The sequence below is a fragment of the Pseudochaenichthys georgianus genome, chromosome 5 (assembly GCF_902827115.2).
Source record: "Pseudochaenichthys georgianus chromosome 5, fPseGeo1.2, whole genome shotgun sequence".
In the NCBI taxonomy this organism is placed as follows: Eukaryota; Metazoa; Chordata; class Actinopteri; order Perciformes; family Channichthyidae; genus Pseudochaenichthys; species Pseudochaenichthys georgianus.
The window spans coordinates 25,106,645-25,121,518 of NC_047507.1; the positions used below are offsets into that span (position 1 = coordinate 25,106,645).

General features: G+C 42.0%; 1 protein-coding gene across 1 annotated transcript; it reads right to left on the minus strand.

The window, feature by feature from the left end:
* Positions 1-871: 871 nt before the first annotated feature.
* Positions 872-14,769, minus strand: aurka (aurora kinase A). The gene is made up of 9 exons (XM_034083227.1): positions 14,447-14,769; positions 13,987-14,052; positions 13,397-13,736; positions 13,265-13,310; positions 12,987-13,178; positions 12,304-12,442; positions 11,976-12,124; positions 7,966-8,140; positions 872-1,365 (listed from the first exon to the last, which is right to left on the minus strand). Exons 2-9 carry the CDS (start codon positions 14,047-14,049, stop codon positions 1,183-1,185), a joined length of 1,287 nt encoding a protein of 428 aa, XP_033939118.1. The 5' UTR covers positions 14,050-14,052; positions 14,447-14,769; the 3' UTR covers positions 872-1,182.
* Between the last annotated feature and the right edge of the window lie 105 nt (positions 14,770-14,874).

The window sequence follows — 14,874 nt, forward strand, 5'->3', positions numbered from 1 at the left end:
AATAAATATACCTTATATAGGTATGGCCCCACAATATATTATTCAAATATAGCATGATAGGTCTCCTTTAAGTAACTGCCTCTAGTTAACATCCCAGTTGAGTCATCTATAAAAAGGACCCAAACCTACATTTTAGTTTGCACACTTATTTCTAATTCAAGTTTATTGATAGTCTTTGTAATCCATCAGTAAAAAAAAAAACATGATAGCCTACAAGGCAAAATACTTTCTTTATATCTTAACATTTTATTATAGAAGAAATCATGTGTGAAACCAATTAATTAAAGGTGGGGTAGGTAAGTTTGAGAAACCGACTCGAGATACACTTGTTATATTCGATGGAATGCTCTTAACATCCCGATAGCAATGAATATCTGCTATGACAAAAAAAAATTCCCCTGTGGAAGCCGTAGTACTGTAAAAAGCACGACCAATCATCTGAGCCGGCCCGGCTAACATAACTGGACGGCCTACCTGCCTGTCATCCTTCCATCTGTGCGCAAACTTATCTCGTGCCCTCATTGGTCACGTGCACGTTCGTGTGTGTTGGAGGGGCTCTGTAAGGAAGTGGCAGATTTGTTCCGGCTGTGTATTTTCAAATTCTAGCGCACTCGAGCTGGTTTCTCCAAAATTACCTACCCCACCTTTAACTATGGATGTAATACTGACTGTTATCTGTAACAAGCTCCCAAGAGAACTCTAGTGGTATGCTGGCGCCCTCTGCTGGTCGCTCATTGGATATCAGTGCAAGTCTAGTTTTCCCAGTAGTAAAGAAAATTAACAGAGCTTGAAATTAATTTAAGAGAAAACTAAAATACTTTTCACTAACAGACATAAATGCTTAATTCCAAAGTGACATATTCCACTAAAGATAAGTTATCTTTTTATTTCAAGTAACGGCATTTTAGAAAAGCTTAACATTTTCATAATTACACAAATAAAAGTGAAATATTTACAGGCATAGAATTCCATTCGAGACAAGGAAAGGAAGATAAAAGAGACAAGGAAGTGACTGCAGACAAAGACATCTAAATGAAGTGATATTAAAGTTAATAGGGCAGATTCTGATAAATCAGCTGTACACTGGTGTTCATGTTTCACACCTTTGTTCAGCCTGTGTTCTGCTCTGCTGCACCCCCCACATACAAACCTCAGGTTTTGGGTGGAGGGACAGAATGAGACTCAGAGGCCGGGCTCCTCGTGGCTGAGGGTTGTGGGTTTCTTGGTGGCGGTCTCCACCACCCAGGGGTGGGACAGGACTCCCTGGATGGGCAGTCTGTGCATGGGGTTGTGTTTCAGCAGCCGGGCTATCAGGTCTTTGGCTCCGGCACTGATGTCAGACTGTGCGGGGTAAGTGTACTCAACCTGGGTGACAAAGACAGAAATATTGGTACAAAGATTAAACATCGGGCATGTACAGCATTTTAAGAGGATAAGCAAGCACTTTCAAGGTACCTTAACCACAAAAAAAAAAGCTAAACTTTATCACCATATTTGAATAATTTCTATAAAATGCAACTACAAAATATAACGTTTACTGAATTCCTTTAAAGTCACAGAAATCATGGTTTTTCTGCCACTTTGCATTATCAGCTGTTTATATCATGTATTCAGTTTTGAATCATTATTTAATGCTTAACTTGCTCTGGGTCACGTAGTTTGAGATGCCAGGAGAAAACAAATAATATGACTAGGAGTATTAGTTTTAAAATGGTTGGTTTACAAGAGTGATCGTGTAGACCAGGGGTCTCCAACCTTTCTTCACCTGAGAGTACGGTTGGGAACCGAAACTCGGTTCCAGATGAGAACGATAAGAAAATGCTGGGTACCCATACAAAATACACAATTTCGGTTCTGCTTAACAGTTCCTAAACGCGGTAGACCCTGTATTCCAACGGGTCCATCTGCGCCGCGGTGGGATACAGGGTGAGGGCGGACTGGCCATCTGTGTGTTCTGGAGCATCACAGAACGGCCGGTCGTCAGCGGGCCGTTGACAGCCGGCTCGGTTCGCTGACCGTCGGTGTCGTGTCAAATTATGCACCCCCGTCGTGAAATGCACCCCTTGACACGGGAACGCGCATTTGAAAGTATAGTCCGCTATTCTAGGTTGTCTTTTTGATGGTTGGGTTGTCGAATCCTGGATTTTGCATTCATTCGTCACTTATTTTTCAGTTTGTCTGTATACTTTTGCTTTACAATGTATTGTTTATTTTTACATGAAGTGCGTGAGGGTGGGATTAATGTAATATCGTTTATTTTGGGTGGTGCTTTTTATGAACAGCCTTGTTGCCACGATATGCACCCCTTGCCATCTCTGACAATAAACGTGTCACATACATGAAACTTGCTCCATTTATTGGTACTGGTCCTACAACTATACCCTCCGAAGTGCTTGAGGGTGGGATTAATAGAAGCATCTTTTTATGGGGGGTGCTTTTTACGGCAGGCCAGGGGGAGCATAATTTGACACAACACCGGCACCGCCCTTAATTTTTTTAAACGGCATCATGTAAGTTGCGCTGACAGGCAACAGAGGTCCACAGTTGCCCCACAGTGAGGCTCCCCCCGCAGACAGTTCACGAGCTCAGTCACTTCATAACACCAAAGATGGATCGCGGTAAATGCTCTAAAGCAGGGGTACTCAAATACAAATCTTAAAGGTCCAAAATAAATGTTTCAATAAGACAAAGGTCCGTTTATTACGGTCATTCAAACAATTGCAACAAGATTCTTAGCACGAGGTTGCAAAAACAAAAATAATCTGTATGCAGCAGTTTCCATTGTTATTGTGTCTGTGCTTGACCCCTCAGAGTCGCAGTGTAAGAGCTGCACAGTTTTGAATAAAGGCAGCTGCACCCTCTTTCATTCAGCATTCCCATTATTGCTTTATAAATGTCTTCCCCCCCCCCCCCCCTTGTGTGTCCACTGAGGTTCGTCAGGCCCAACACATCTTCAACAAACCCCCCCTTTGCCTCATCATAAAAACTCACAAACACCAGCAACTGAGCATTGTCAGTGGACTCACCCACAGCTAAGGAAATGCACTGTGCATTTTCTATTCCATCACAAAGCTGATTAATCAAATCACCAGCCAGTATTTATGTTCTTCTGGTTGCTGTGGAATCTGAGAGGGGCATTTGCTTGATTTGACCTGTTATTTCCTCTTTTTGCTTGCCTTCAACATGGTCTCCATCACTTCAGTCATGCATTCTTTTATACTTCAGTTATTATTCAGTGGAATGTCCTTACCTACTAACCTAGTTAAATCAAAGTGGTTACTTTTTTTTGGCTGGGCAGTGTAGTTTTACACACCGTCTTATTTGACTTCCTCAGGACTTAAAACTGTTTTTTGGGGCAGACCCCCCTCAAAGAAAAAAATATATTTACACACGTAAGGTCATCATCTTAATAGTTGTGTATGCTCATCCGTGAGCAGAGCATCAAGTTGAAGTGTATTACAGCTGAATGCGGCGATTACCATTTTGTTCAGCAAATCGCCTCACAAAAGTATTAAGATCAACAGCTTTAGTGCGTTTTGATTCAATGCTGAGTACAGCCAAACTGAGAGTCTCTTCTCTGTCAGTGTAGACCGCAAATACCTCATTCCTTCAGTGCTTTGGTCCGAAGGCTTCTCGTTTTGCACCGTCCCGTTCAAATGAAATCGCCGCCAATCATATGTCCACACTCGCGCCAGGACCGGGGGAGGGGTTACATGACGTGCATCTTGTGCTGCATTCATTTGCACTCGGACATTAGAGACTTTCTCTCATAAATGTCCGATGAGCGCTGTTTGCAGTCTATGGACATAGCGGATCATTTTGACTCGTTGCGTTGTGGCGATGTCTCGCAGATAACACAGATAATACATATGAAAAGTATAATTTGCTCAGAGTCCAGAGACTGTTGTGGTTCGGTCCGGATCCGGACCGGAGTCCGTACTTTGAGGATGCCTGCTCTAAAGTGAGGCTCCACTAAAAAATAAAAAGACAAGGCACAGTGTAATGCCTGTTAATAGCTTGCCACAGGCATAGCTCAGTTAAAATAAAGCTATTGTGCAATACATTTGTATTGCATGTATATTTTTTTATATAAAAAGGTCGGTTAAAGCTTAAAAGAATAAAGATATGTTATCTAAATGTTTGACCTCTTTTACAATTTTGGAATCGAAACGGGGAATCGATAAGCAGAACCAGAATCGATACATTTCAAACGATACCCATCCCTACTTTGAAAAAATGCACATAGCCCTCATCATTTGAATGAAGCTACTTGTTTACACGTGTGAAATTGCAATACCTAAAGCTTATAAAAAATGTTAACGACAATTTCTCACATTTTATAATGGCCCACATAAGCCGCTTCTACTGAAGCCTTCCGAGTAAATCGCCAGAACGCCGACACCTCCTCATCACTCCACCGCTCCCATGTTTTTTTTTGTGTTGCCAGAAGTTATTCTTGGTGCGTGGGGCTAATGCCACAAATACAATGGCGGCTTCACAAAACTTTTCAGAGTTTTACGGGCGTGGTTTGCAATTCGCCCAGCCAATCAGAATTGGGGCACTTTTCCCCCCCGGGATAGTACCACCTCTCTAGCAGGAACAAAAAATGGGGGTAAAAGTTCCCGGCACTAAGTACTCTTTTTGGTGTGAACTAGGGATGTCCCGATCACCTTTTTTTGCTCCCGATCCGATTCCGATCATTTGATTTTGACAATCTGCCGATACCGATTTTTCCCGATCCGATCTTTATGCAATGCATTAAGAGAAAAAAAAAGGTAACAGATAACGGCTGGTCATCCAACGCGATGAATTCAGCTATCTTGGCTGTTATTTGTTTGGCCTTTTCACTGTTCTGGGGCAGTTTCTCTTTCCTTTTAAAAGTCTCTGAAAGTGTTGGTTGTTTCAGTGCCGTTACCTGAGTTGCCGTTGTGTACTCGTCGTGTTGTTGTTGGTGTTTGTTTCTCAGGTAGCGTATTAGATTGGTCGTGTTGAACGTTGGTCGTGTTGAACGTTGGTCGTGTTCTTTCCACCACGCGGAACCTCCGCCTTGCAAACATTGCATCTGGCTGTAACACTGCCTTCGCTTTCAATTTTATAATACTTCCAAACTCCTGACATTTTCTCTGTCCCGACTCCCGAGTCACCAGCTGACCGTAGCCTCTCGTTAGCTTACTGCTACTATTAGACACTGCGCCCACTCTGTTGCCAGATTTGAGAGGAATAAGCAACCATGTCTATGAAAACAAGCCCAAAAGAAGCAACACATACATGATGTTGTGTAATTTTAAACCAAAACTAAGGCCTCAGGATGACTTTAATACGTGAACATGGTCATTTTTGTTTTGTAACATTAAATTAAAAAAAATATATTCTATATAAAAAAAAAAAAATCCCCGATCCCCGATTTTCTTCTCCCGATTCCGATCTTTTGAAAATCACGTGATCGGGGATCGGGACATCTAGTACTAACGGAACTAAAGGGGAAAAGTACTCCGGTGTGAATGCGGCTATTGTGAGTACATCACCTTAATCACCACCTTACAAGCATCTTATGGCACATGTGTAAAATAAGTGACATTCACTATTTTTCACAGTGAGTGAGATGAATGGCACTGCATGGAGTCCACCATAGAGGTGTATGCTGGAGTGTACCCACTTCACTCTAATAGTCATTTAAATGTCCATCAGTCAGTCTTGTTCTGTATTTAAATGGCATTACATTCATGTCAGAAAAAGCAGCTTCACAAAGGTCTGCAGAGCCAAATAAAGCAGACATGTTCAGTGCTGCTTGGTGAATGTTCTTATAGTTTTCTGGGTCTACAAGGCTCCAGAAGTGTTGCTGAGACTTAAGCTGAACATGATTTTGGAGATTTATAACATCCATCTCCACAGGATTGACACTGAACAGTTCAGCCATCTTTTTCTTCTTCTTTGTGTTGACATTCAATTATAAACATTAATAAATCAATTGTATAGGTCTAGCCTCCCTATATCTGCGTGTGAAATTGTTCCATCCTCAAACTAAAAACTAATACTTCTGCATTCTAGCTGCAGCTTCTAGCAACGGTCTTCTGTTAAAAAAAAAGGACACTGAATGTCCTGAATGTGGCATCACAAACATGACTTGAGTCTGAACACAGCAGTCAACAGGAGTACAACAGCATTATAAAAACAAAAATACTGCATGTGGGTGCACACTAGGGCTGTACCCGAATATTCGAATATTCGTTCGTTGGTCAACTATTCGGGTTTTAATTTCATTATTCGGATATTCGTTTTTTTATTTTCAAATTTTTTCCTAAATGTATGCTATCAATAAAGGCGAATTTCCATATTCTTATACTATATTTATACTTTTGAATTGCACTGTTAAAATGTGGAAATATATACAATCTCAGCCTGTGCTCCTGACATCGCGTTCACTCAGTCACGAATGCAAACGGCACGCTTCACCTCGCTTCACCTCGTTTCACACACCTGAACACAAAATGGCGAAGACTTCAGCTGTGTGGGACCATTTTAAATTGGACGATGGTAAGAAGAAGGCAGTGTGCCAAATATGCGACAAGAAACTGGCCTACCACGGTGGCACAACAACTCTGAAAAGTCACCGGATGCTGCAAGTACTAGCCTAGCTTAGCTGTTGTCAAGTTGCCATGATGAAGCTGCTTTATCCGCCGTTTAAACAGTAACGTTACACATGATAAAATCGTGCACTTACTTTGCTTGGAAAATAGTTGCAAGCAAGTAACCGAATTGCTTTTTTATATTAGTTTTTCAATTTGATCCGAATAGTGAAAATAATAGGAGCAATGTGGGAACATCTGGGACTAAGGCAATTATTGGCATACAGTTCGTTCATTTATTTTTCGTTCTTCCATTTATTTAAATACTGTTTACTGTATCGGTAACAAGTATTACACTGTTAGGCCTACTGTTACGGCTATGTTATTAAAAGCATTGTTGTTATAACATAAATATGTGTTTTGTATCTTCAGGTTGTAAAACGTAATTTGGAACCAGATTTGTTCCCCAGGCGCTGCACTGCGGCTCGGTTAAATGCAGAGGACACATTTAGTTTTAATGTATGCGAGTACTGAGACAATAAATAAATATAAATCGTAATAGTATGCTCTTTGTGCACTTCTGCTTCACAGCATGTTGTCAGGTGTATGAGCGTGTTATGACATTTGTTTGTAAAAAAATATATATATATCTTTCCGCACCGAATATTCGCTGCTGATTACTACCGAATATCCGGAGCCCGAAAAATGGTATTCGGGACAGCCCTAGTGCACACTTACATTCTCTGTCTTCCTTTACATAAATCCCATGAATGTATGAGATTAAGTCAGCTTCATCATATCTCAATCAGTGATTAAGTGAATAATAAAGGTTCTATCAGGTCACTCATTATTTACAGGGAGGGGCGGGGTTCGGAGGAACAGAGGAGACGGTGATCGCGGAAGATCTCCTCCTGCATTCACAAACTTATTCATCAACTGAAAATAGCAAGAGGACATTCATACTCTGCAATCCAAGACTTGATTAAATCCACCAAAAACCTGACATGACGATAGCGAGTGTTTTTCAAAAACACAAATCCCTCCCTGTGTGTCTCTGGGTCGCAGCGACACGGACTGATTCAGAGCGGGTCATTCTGCTGTTGATTCTGGACTGGTGTTGCTGGTGTTGATGGATAAAGCAGACTGCCTCGTGTGTAGTGTCACTGTCACGTCTGTTCCTTGATCTCTGCGTCACGGACCAATTTGATATTCATGTGACATAAAAAGTCAACGTTATGCCGAAAAATCAAGCAGCAACGTTATATGCTATAATCGCGCGGCGAGCTACCGGTAGCTCGCGATCGATGTGTTGGAGGCCACTGGTGTAGACGAAACTTCTTATATGTTGAAAATAAAGCAATTTTCAAGGAGTATTGTTTTTTAGCTTTATATGCCTTACCCTTGAAATCTTGCGGTAGGTCTCTTCGTGACTTTTTGTCTCGAAGGGGGGCTTTCCAACCAGGAACTCGTAGCAAAGGACGCCCAGACTCCACAGGTCAACCTTTTCGTCATGAGTTTTACCCTCAATCATCTCAGGAGGCAAGTAGTCCAGTGTTCCACACAGCGTAGATCTCCTGCAATAACAAAGTGAAATGCATGAAGTTAGTGTGTAAGCAGGGTATATGCAGGAATCCTGAAGTCAAATTTAATACCTTTTAAGACCTTTTTTAAGACCCTTTCCATACATTTTAAGACCTCATCGCAACTTCGAGTTCTAACCGGTTACCTTGGCGACACACTTTACCTCACATTTACTATATTGATTGTAAGATAGCACAACTAAACAGAGTGCAGAAAGACTACTGAAGCCTCCTCTCCACATGAACTTCAACCTCTCTGTGAAGGTCAGGGTTAATGCAGCATGCTGCTTTGCTGTGCATGTGCTCTTTCACTCCAGTAGAACTCCCCAGAAACCAGTAGAAACCAGTATTTAACCAATAAACAAAACAATTGACAAAACTTTGAACTATGAAATATATTAAACTTTGGTGAGCTTTAGCGGGGTAATGGCATGTAGGAGCTCCCTCACAAATACCCAGGGGTTAAATTGGGCTGGGGCTGTCCAGGGCTAAGCCCGGCACATAGGACGATGCTCTGACGTAATCACCCTCACACATGTCATATGTTTACAAAAAACGATATGTTAAGACTTTTCTCGTTCTTAATATAGACTATATTTAGGGTCGATATGTGTTGACCATAGACTGTATATATATACACATACAGTCTACTTTAAAATAGCAGATCTCTGTGACCGGATATAGTTTGGCTTAGACCCCGGCCCCACGAGGACGCATACAGTAAAACGCAAACGCAAAAAAGTCTTCCGTTCACACGCATTCGATTCATTAACGTGTCGGTTCACACTAGACCACTGGAAACGCTGTAGTACATATGCCAGGCCTGTAAGTGGCGCTGCTGCCGCCACAAAATACACCAAAAGCAGCGAAGAAGACCCGGAGCATGGTTGACATGGTTGTCCTTCTGTTTATTCTCCGCGGTGGACGGCGTGGTCTCCTGCTGTATATCTCTCAGGTAGTCCACCAGCAGATAAACACCCCCCCACAGAGCGGAGCAAGGCAACGAAACGAAACTTAAAATAAGAAGCAGCATTTTATGGTACGCTCTGCATGGGGCCGCCTTGAGGGGGTTTCACGACATGTTGTTTCAGTAAATTAAAGGGTGTTACATGTTGTCGTTGCTGTGGACCTTCTTAATACCTTGGAAAATGCCGTTTAATACTTTTTAATAGCCTTAATGTTCACTAAATTGATTTATCAACTTTTAATACTTTTTAAGACCCTGCGGACACCCTGGTAAGCTCAGTTTTTGTAGAAACAAAAAAGGTGTACCTGAGCATGGATACTGAAGCAAAAACAAGTGAATTGCAAATGTAACGGAGCAATACACTTTGAGTTAACAGAGATCCAATTATACTTAATCTGTGAATCCCCATTCCCCAGCCGGCGGGGGAAAAACGCATCACTGCAAGAAACAGCGCCTGAGGGCTTCTTAATATTTAAAAACGTATGAATGTGTCATACACAAATAACGGGAAGAAACTCAGCTACCTGACGATACGAACCATTTTTACTGAAACAAAAAGTCTCGCAAGAAGCGTCTAAATGAGCCACGAAGCTATCGCACTTAGCACAGAACTCACAGCTTAAATACCCTTATTACTTATCGTATCTGCAAAAACAAGATATCGATTAGCAAACTGAGATTCCAGAAATATTAGTATCATCCCCGGTTGATCGAAACTCGCGACAGGGGAAGCGAACACAGACATCACAACGCGTAGCTTCACGGAGGAAGCTTCTTACCTTAATACATTTTTTTTAGGCGCCTTTCATGACAAAAAAAGAAAAACGCTAATAGGCAACAGAACATGATAAAAACAAACAGGAAATCATGGAGACAATTAAGTGGACACAAATGAAACATAATGGGGAGCACTACAGTGAGTAGGCAGATTTGAACATGTGGGTTTTTAAATTGGGATTTGAATATGGTGATTATGTCTGACTGCTGGATGTGCGGGGGGAGGGAGTTCCAGAGTCTGGGAGCAGTGCAGCTAAAAGCCCGAGCACCCATGGTGACGAAACGTGGGGACGGTTAGCAGACCAGCAGAGGGGGAGCGGAGGGAACGAGGGGGGGGGGGGTGTACACCTGAAGAAGGTCAGCCAGATTGGGGGGGCAGGTTATGTAGGGCATTCTAAGTGAGCAGTAGGTTTTTTTAAGTCAATACGGGATTGAACAGGGAGCCAGTGGAGTTGGATGAGGGTGATGTGTTCCGAGGCCTTGGTGCAGGTGATGATCCGGGTTGCAGAGTTCTGTATTATTTGTAGTTTATTGATGAGCTCGGTGGGTATGCCTGAGAGGATGGCTTTACAGTAGTCGATGCGGGACGTGACAAATGCAGGGTTTCTCACACAGATTATACTTGACAAGTATATTTTGCGACCCATTTAGGTTTCTTTTTTTCTATATCATTTTTTTGTATTCGTCCGTGATCACGACGCCATCTGCGATCGATTAACTTGTGGCCAATGATCCCTCGCTCTACGCCTCCTGTACCAAGTCCACTGGTCATCAGGAGAACCGGGGGGTTTCACGATGGCCTGGCCTGTTAAGTGGCGTGCCTCACACAGGGTGACTGGCTGTCTACATGATGTGGCCTGCCGACATGGCCACTGTCATACAGATCACAAATCAAAGCCCTTGATTGGTCTCTGTGTCATTCAAGCTCGGGATAACATCAGCTCAGGTGAGGTAAAGGACTCTCTGAGTGTTTAGATAGTTAACTTAGTCTAAGTTCTCAGTGGGTCTCAAACCGTTTGGTCACCATTTATGTAAACACATATTTCCATTTGAGAGGGTAGTGATTAGTAAAATATGCATGAATAAAAAATTAAAAGTTAACTAGGTGAAAAAAGGTAAGATACACTTTTAAAACTTGTTTAGCTAAAACTAGTCTTTGCTGCCTCAAAGAGGAGAAGGGGGGAGAGGAGGGAGACAGGAGAGGCTGGTTCAGGAGCCCAGACACACTCACAACTATAAATGAACCAAAAATAAACAAACAAGTTTCAGTGTTTTTTTCATATTGGAAATGGTTTGTTATTGGTTATGGCCATCATTTTATGATTACTGAAATGTATACAGTTCTGTTTCATATGGTTGTTTCCATAGATTTAGTCTCTTTATTTTCCTCTCAAAGTGCACCAGATTGATGCATTTAACTCCAAGAAAAAAGAAACTTACCAGAGGAGGATGCCCGCGGACCCCCTTAGAGGAGGGGGTTCCACCCGCACTTAAAATCACATTGATAGGTCCCTAAATACATTTAGCATTCGTTTAAATAGTAACCTTGTCCATATGTTTATTTGTGGGTAGTATTTGCCTGTACCCGTTTGCTCTGCCATCGCGTGAAGGGTCTGCTAACAAGCGACCAACAGAAAGGTTAATGTTGTTGCACGTCACCAATAAATAAAGCACACATTGTCTCACAAGCAAAAAAAAAACAACTCCTTAAAACAACAGTCAAGTGTCCATACAAAGACCCAGATGCATCAACTGGCCATATCCAAATCTGTATTTCAAAGTTTTCGAGCAAGGAACACCAACATGTTTGCATTATCGGGCAAATGCATATTTGATTGTAAACTGTCGGGAAGGTGGGGGCTCTCCATCTCCAGCTGCCGTGTTTGCTACCAGCTTGGAAAACGGAATGGGGTGGTTGTGTTTTAGGTGTAGTTTAAAATGCATGATATATCAAGTCCATAGGTTCGCCTCGTTGATTTGGCTTGAATCCAAAATACTGCCACACCGGAGAATCGAGATGTGTAGTTAGGTTTTGTAACCAATTCCATTTCACTTTATTATTTGTACAAAAGCATATGCACATACCTGGAGGAGGGTGTGTGAACCGACCAGCCAAAATCTGCGATCTTCAGTTCCCCGTTGGCCCCCAGCAACAGGTTCTCTGGTTTGATGTCCCGGTGGATCACCTTCTTGGAGTGGCAATAGTTGAGGGCATCAGCCAACTCCATGATGTACTACAACAGCACATTAAGAATGGTTAATACAACATGCAATACAATGTCAGCACCCTCCTAAAAATGTTCAATAGACAATAAACATCAAAACATTTTTTAAATGAGTATACACCGACCTTATATGGACTTTAATCCTATACTAGCACTCATTTCACAAAAGTTCCAAAGTTGGAACTTACTGTGGCACTTTTGTCCTCAGGAAAGCATCCACAGCGCTGCAGCTCACTGTACAATTCACCCTTGGGTGCAAACTCCAGGATGAGATATACACGAGTCGAGTCATGGAAGTAACCGTAGAGGCGCAGAATATTGGGGTGCCTGCAGGAGGGCGAGATGGAGTATTTAGAGAAATGTTGTTGAAGGACCCAAACAATATTTAAAAGAGAAAAAGACAGAACTAAATTAAATCAAATGTCCCAGCAGCTGCTTTCAAGAGAAGGTCCACATAACAAGGATTTTAACAGCCTGGTTATCAAAATGCAATCATTCCCTGCGCTTACATTTTAAACAGAGACCAGATGAGGGTCAGGATGGCAAATTAAGCAGTGTTCACACTTGATAGTAAGGAGCTTGCTACAAACACATGCCATACAGGTTTAACATGGTCATTTGACCAATTCAAAAGAGAGAAATGGCACGCAGCAGGGTGCACCAACTATAGAAATAGAATGATTTAGTCCACTATAGCAGCCTGTCTTTAACTGTATGCGTACAGTTTGGCCAGTGATCTTCTCTCTTAACAAGCAAGTTTATCTTTTCGCGATTCAGACATCTTTGAAATTAAATACTTTGTACCACCACTTTGTGTAACAGACAGGATTCATACTTGGCATCATATCACATCATTTGAATGACACATTACCTGAGGTGAGACTGGATCTCCACCTCCCTCCTCAGCTGGTGCTCAACCCCCGCCTTCTCAAGCTGCTTCTTGAAGAGCACCTTCAGGGCCAAGATGAACTTACTTTGTCGCTCTCTGGCGAGGTAGACATTGCCAAATTTACCCTTTCCTAAGGGACGGCCAATGTCAAAGTTCTCCAGGCTCCATCGGTGGCTGCAAGTAGAAATGTGCAGAGTTACAGACAACACGCAAATACTTTATGCATAAAATAAGTAATACAAGTATCATTTAATATACACCTATCTGTTGAAGAGGCTTTTGCAGAAACAATCTTGGGAGGTTTGGCTGAGAAAAAGACACAAACACATTTTAGCATACAGAAAAATTAGATACAATATTGATTAGATTGTCCAATTTTATATTTGGCTTACTCTGTGGCTTCTCCAGCTTTGCCAGTTCCGATGGGGGTTTGGCTGGCTCTGGATTCACCTTGGGCACGATTGCCTTTGGTTGGATTTGCTGAGACACACGTTTGGGCTGCATTGCCCGACTTCTACTCTGGGTTGGGGTAGGGTTCACATTCTGATCAGTGGGGTTTGCAGATTTGACAGCAACCGAGACATGAGATGCAGATTTCTGGTGGCTCATAGGACGCTGAACGCGCTGAGGTCCATTTGACAAGCCTAGAACTCGCTGATGTGGAGGTGGTGCGACTACAGATGCCTGAGACGGCTGTGACACGGGAATCCGCTTTGGACCATCCATGCTTGTCTGAAATCAGAGGAAATCAACAAACACTGAATAAACTGGCTTTTAAAAAAGGATAGAAGAATGAAAGCTCCATCTTCTCTACATGGGTTTGCACACAAATGAGTTCTACATTTGAAAACTACATGCACTAATTGTGTTATAGCTGTAGTATTGACTCTGATTTTCACAACAAATTGAAGTTGAATTCATCACACATTCACATGGAAATCCGTGAGAGTGTATTTTTTGTATAGTCATGGTACAATCGTACCTTCACTTCTGGCCTTTGGAGTTTCATGTCCTTTGTCATCTTGAGTCTGGCAGAAGAGTCCATATTCTAAGAAAAGGTAAAAGGGAGGTTATTTTTTTTACATTGTTCATCAAACAAGTCAGATAGTAAGTAGAGCTTCTAACCAAAAAAAAGCCTTTTATTTTCTGTGACTACATTCACTCACGTTAAAATTAGTATTGGTGTAATTTCTTCAAGGTAATGTATTATCTGTTAATTATTATTTGAATACATATAAATGTAAAACATGTTATTTTTCGTAAAAACTACACACTGCCGGTTACGGACAAAAAAGAAGATGTAACGTTAGCATTCTCCGCTTGTTGGCCAATGTTACCTAACCGTGTGAACGTTGAGTTCTGCGCTACTGTTAGCTTTTCGGTAACCATAGCATCAACAACATACATCACTTTCGACACTTATCATAGATAACATTACTTACCCGATTATGTTATTGCACAATGCCCGAAATGACCGATAACTTATGCAGAATCCAAACTAAGAGTAAGCTAGCTCTCAAGCAGGTAGTTTTAACGTCAACCTCGCTAGCTAGCAGCTACGTCGGCCAGTTGACGAGAGCTCAAGGTTTGTGTCTACATAAATATACCACGAGATGGACAGTATACTAATCCTGTTAAAAGCCGGCTCGATGTTGTGAGGTGGTAAACGCAGATAAAAAGGAATCAAACTGGAACAAAATCTTGCCAATATAATTTCCAATGTGGCCGCTGGAAAACACTTCCCTCAAACGCTACTAGTTTGATTTCAAACGTCCCTCTTTAAATACATCCCGGCCTCCGATTGGCTGAGAGAATGCTCTGTGCTCGTTTTTCATTGGCTGGCGAGAAGGGTAGCGTGACGTCAGAGGGA